Source organism: Oncorhynchus gorbuscha, linkage group LG26 (genome assembly GCF_021184085.1).
Source record: "Oncorhynchus gorbuscha isolate QuinsamMale2020 ecotype Even-year linkage group LG26, OgorEven_v1.0, whole genome shotgun sequence".
Classification (NCBI taxonomy): Eukaryota; Metazoa; Chordata; class Actinopteri; order Salmoniformes; family Salmonidae; genus Oncorhynchus; species Oncorhynchus gorbuscha.
In genome coordinates, this window is record NC_060198.1 from 21,247,868 (window position 1) to 21,252,880 (window position 5,013).

General features: G+C 51.6%; 1 protein-coding gene across 2 annotated transcripts; it reads right to left on the reverse strand.

Moving 5' to 3' along the window:
• Positions 1-6: 6 nt before the first annotated feature.
• Positions 7-4,284, reverse strand: LOC124016367. Of its 2 annotated transcripts, none has more exons than XM_046331926.1 (2): positions 3,511-4,284; positions 7-942 (listed from the first exon to the last, which is right to left on the reverse strand). In XM_046331926.1, the coding sequence occupies exons 1-2, from the start codon at positions 3,775-3,777 to the stop codon at positions 394-396; spliced, it is 816 nt and encodes a 271-aa protein (XP_046187882.1). In that variant the 5' UTR covers positions 3,778-4,284; the 3' UTR covers positions 7-393. The 2 variants fall into 2 exon arrangements, with proteins under 2 accessions (XP_046187882.1, XP_046187883.1); XM_046331927.1 differs by having other exon boundaries at positions 3,507-4,284.
• Between the last annotated feature and the right edge of the window lie 729 nt (positions 4,285-5,013).

The following is a 5,013-nucleotide window of genomic DNA, read 5'->3' on the forward strand; positions in this document are numbered from 1 at the left end:
CTCATACATTCATTTAATCATTTATACACATAAAAACGGCAACAAGGCATAAAACACAGCATTTGAATTTACATTTAAATTTGTTAAAAGTACGTGTTGTTAAGACCAATGACAACTATGGATAAAAGTACTTTCTTTGTAAACATCAAATCTGTAAAAGCCATTTAAAATGTGTACGAAATGATTCAACAAAGATTAAACATTTTTAAGACGTTAGAAACATGTTAAGTCACTGTTAAAAGGCGGTCTTCAATCGCTTGTACAGAAGCGGGGTGAGTCCTTATCAAACTCGCCTCATCCTGCTCTTCCGAATAGACCATCGTCCCGTCCTTCGGGGCCCAGAGGAGATCCCTCCCCTAGGCGCATCGCCCTAGGCGCCGTGGCCGCCGGGACCTAGGGTGTTGTGGGGGACCCTTCGCCTGGGGTCGAGGCCCCCTTCCGTTCGTACCACCCCAGGGCTTCCGTGGCTACCATGGCCACTGCCTGGGGGGTGGTCTCTACGCTTTTTGCTACCAGCAGGTTACGGGAGGACCACAGTGCTTCCTTCAGACACGTGAGGGTGGGCCAGAACTTGGTGAAGGCCTTCGGTGGAATGGGCCTTCGGCCCACCCCGTACAGCACGAGCTGAGGTGTTAGGTCCTCCCCTGCTGGCAGACACGAGGTGATCAGGGGGCCTGCTTCCTTCCACAGGTCCCTGGCGGCTCTGCACTCCCAGAGCATGTGCCTCACCGACTCTTCTTGGCTGCAGCCCGGTCGGGGGCACACGGATGTCCTCGCCATGCCCCGTGAGTGCATAACGGCCCTGACCGGGAGGATCTCGTGGGCGACCATCCAGGACAGGTCCCGATGCCGATTCAGGAGAGCAGGATGGGCCACGTTGCGCCAGACCGTTGTGGGCTCGCCTATAGCGAGCCCGCGCACTGGACATACTGGTTCCCGCTCCTGCACAAGAGAGAGAAGAGAGCGGTGTTCAGTTAAAACCGTGACTGCTTCCTTTTCCAGTTTAAAATGTCTTAAAAATTTCTGGAGCTGGACGTAGTGGGTGGGGAGCAGGAAAGAGACTGGGGCTCGCAGGTCGACTGGGATCAGCCTCAGTGTCCTGAGGTAAGATCCCAGCCAGAACCGTGCGAGGGCCTGTGTCTTGTTATTGACCGGGGAGGTGGCAAGAGTCAGATGTAATGCTGTGTAGCGGCTGCCCAGGAACAAGTAGAGGTCAGGCAAGCCTTTCCCCCCCTTGGACCTGGGCCTCTTGACCACCTCCCTCCTCAGCCTCTCCCACTTGCTTCCCCACAGAAAGTAGAAGAGCATCCGCTCCAGGGCTAAAATACTCCTTCAGGGGGGGATAAAAACAGAACTGATTAGTAAAAGCACAGGTAAAATCACAGCTTTGATGATTAAAACCTTGCCCTCAAAAGTCAGCTGTCGTAGTCCCCAAAAACCCAGTCTCTGTCTTACTGTCCCGAGGATCCCACTCCAGTTCCCACTCCCTCCTCCCTCCTGGTCAAACTTTACCCCCAGTACCCTTATGTCCGTCAGTTTAACTGTCAGAGGTAGTCTGGTCAAGTCTGGGTCTGCCCACGGTCCGAAGAATTGGGCCTCTGTCTTGTCTCTATTCAGTCTCGCCCCAGAGGCTCGTCCGTACCAGTCAGTCCTGTCCAGAGTCCTGTCGACGGATAAAAGGTCAGTGCATAAAATGTTGACGTCGTCCATGTAAAATACGCTCTTGGCGGTCATCCCCCCCCACTCCCCGGGATACCCACCCCACTGATCCGTTGGTCCCTTCTCAAGACCTGTGCCAGTGGTTCAATGCAGGCCACGAACAGAAGAGGAGATAAAGGACAGCCCTGACGGACGCCGCAGTGTACTCCCACTGCTTTTGACAAATGCCCATTTACAAGGATTTTGCTGGTGATATCCCCGTACAGCAGTCCCACCCAAGCTAAGAACCTGTCCGGGAAACCCATTTTTTGCAGTACCTTAAAGAGGTACTGGTGCGAGACCCGATCAAAGGCTTTTTCAAAATCTAAATTTAGGACTACAAGCCGCATATTTCTGTCTCTCGCATAACAGATGGCATCTCGGATCAGTATCAGGCTGTCCGTGATCTTCCTTCCGGGCACGGCACAGGTTTGGTCCGGGTGGATCACCTCCCCTAAAACAGAAGACATTCTGAGTGTTAAAACTTTGGTAAAAAGTTTACAATCAAAATTTAAAAGGGTAATCGGTCTCCAATTTTTCAAGTCTGTCCTGTCGTTTTTCTTGTATAAAAGAGTCACGATCCCCACTCAAACTGTCGGGTAGTCTGTCGAGGTGTTCGAAGTCAGTAAAAACAGTCAGAAGTTCGTCGGCTAAAACATCCCAAAAGGTCAGATAAAACTCCAAAGGGAGGCCGTCCTCCCCCGGTGATTTACCCCTCTTAAAACGTTTCAGTCCTTGGTCGATTTCTGTCCTCGTCAGGTCTTTTTTCAGGTCGTCCGTGTTGGGTAAGGTCTTGTCAAGATACGTTAAAAGGTCCCCCATTGTTCCCTCGCACATCTTTTTCCCCAAACAGTTCCCCATAAAAGTCCTCGACCACTTCCTTTATTCCCTCTGTGTCTGTTTTTAAAACCCCGTCCTTGTTTTTCAATCCTGTCATAATCCTACCCTGGCTAACTATTTTCTTAAAGTACCTAGTGCACTTCTCCCCCTCTTCTAATTCCCTTTCCTTACTTCTTAAAATCACCCCCTTACTTCTCTGTTCTGCTAAAAGTACCATTTCCTTTTTTACTTCTTTGATTTCTTGGTTAAAATCAAAGCCCTGTTGGCGTAAGTTAAAATACCTTTCCAGTCGCTTTTGCAGTCCCACCATGCGTCTATCTTTTGCTTTGCTTTTTTCCTTTCCTATCTCTCTAAAGAAGGTCCTCGTCCTTCCCTTCACCATTTCCCACCACTGTGCTCGTGTGTCAAAAAAGTCCTGTAGCGTCTGCCACTGGCTGAACTGCTCTCTGTACTGGCTAACTACTCTATCATCTTCTAGCAGGGAGCAGTTCAATTTCCAGGGCCCTCTTCCCACAGTCACACCTGAGGTTAGTGAAAGGGTGCACGTCAGCATTGCGTGATCTGAGAAGAAAGCAGGGGTTATTCTAGCATCAGTTGGGGGACAGTCCCGGGTAAACAGATAGTCAATGCGAGAGGCTCTGTGGTGCCGTCACCACTGGTCCAGGTGAAGCCCTCCTCTCTTGGATGCAGGGTTTTAAAACAGTCCGTCAGTTTAAAATCCCTGCACAGCCCTTGCAATAAAACACTTGATCTGTCTACCTTAAAATCCTCTCCTGCCCCTCTCCTGTCTGCTCTACTTAAAACACAATTAAAATCCCCACCCGCTACTAGAGGATCCCTCCCTAGCATGTGGGACTGCAGGTCCTCTAAAAGTGCGCACCGGTCATGTTTGTCATTAAAACCATATACGTTTAGCACGTTAAAATCCCTCCCCATAAAAGTACAATTGGCTAAAAGAGCACGCCCACCTACCACCACCGTGCTCCCCTTCACCACCACCTGTGGGGTCTTGATTAAAATGGCAACACCGTCATTCTTGTTAAAATTTGAGCCACTCCAAAGGGAGGGCCCGTGCCGCCACTTATCCTCCAATTTGCTGTAAGAGGATAAAAAGGGTAGACCACACTCCTGTAGTAAAAACACATCTGAGTTAAACCTTTCTAAAAAGGATAAAACCGACTGTGCTCTCATTTCTGTTTTTATGCTCCTTACATTTATTGTGGTGATTTTAAAAGCCATAAAAGGGGTGAGTAAAAACCGTGCCGAAAGAAAAGCATTTAACAGTTAAAAGGGGGTTATTTCTCTGGTGATTTCTCTCTCTCCCTCCGGGGTAAAGGGGGGTGGAAGGGAGAGGAGGTTAAAACCGGGTTTAAAAGGAGACTTGATTGGGGGAGTTGGAGGGGAAGGTTCTAAATTCTTCCTCCCCCTGGGAGCTCTCCCATTCCACCTTTCCTTTTTTCTCCTCGCCCTGTTCGGGGTCGGAGAGCTCCTCAGCATTTCTTTTACGTGGGGGGAGGTGTTCCTCCAGAATCTCCCCCCCTTCTCCCATGTCTCCCGACTCTGTCTCCCTGGTGCTTTCCGACACCGTCCCTATAATGTCTGACCCACTTGGGGAGCTTTCACTAAAGATCTCTCCAGAGCCGTCTTTCTCGGCCCTTTCTCCTTCAGGGTTCACATTAGTCTGGGGCAGGGGGGTTGGGGTGGGGAGGGTTTTGTCCTCTCCTCCCACTACTTCCACCACTGCTCCTTCCGCTCCCTCCACTACAGCCACCGGCTCCACCACTGTCTCCTCCACCACCACTACCGGCTCCACCACTACCTCCTCCTTCACCACCACCGGCTCCTCCACTACCACCTCGGCAACTGCCCCTCCGGCACTCAGAAGCCCGGTCCGCGGCCGCCCACTCCCTCCTTCCGAACTTGGCCCTGTTGGCCCAGGAGGAGGGGCAGTTGCGGATGAGGTGGGACCGCTCGCCACAGAGGTTGCACGACCTTCCGTTCGTGCATTCCTCGTAGCGGTGGCCCACCTCCCGGCACTTCATGCAGACCACCTTCTGACAGGCGTCTGCCAGGTGGCCATGTTCACCACACTTACGGCACAGCTTGGGCTGGTCCTGGTAGTGAACATGGCCCCTGTTCTCTCCGAGGACTATGGTGGATGGGATGGCTTTCAACCCACCATAGCCCCCAGGGTCCTCCCTTTGCTGGACAGTGACCCTCCAGGCCCCTGTCCAGATCCCGTCGAGGTCTTTAACCTGGATCAGGGGCCCCTTTACGTTGCAGTACCTGTCCAGCCATACTGCAACGTCCTCCGGCTGTACGGTTTCGTTGTACATACGGACAATAACGGTTTTGATGCTATTGTCCGTCAGCTTGGTCACCTCGAACATTGCTGTGAGGGACCCCTGGGTGTTCAGGGAGTTCTGGAGTTTCCCCCAGAACTCCCTCAGGAAGCTGGCGTTGGCAAAACTGACA

What these genes read in the sequence shown, in the direction of transcription:
- LOC124016367 (XM_046331926.1), bottom strand. Translation starts at nt 3,777, where the DNA reads ATGGCTTTTAAAATCACCACAATAAATGTAAGGAGCATAAAAACAGAA. An exon ending in TGAAGGGGAGCACGGTGGTG is followed by an intron (nt 943 to 3,510) that starts GTAGGTGGGCGT and finishes TCTCTTGTGCAG; the next exon opens with GAGCGGGAACCAGTATGTCC.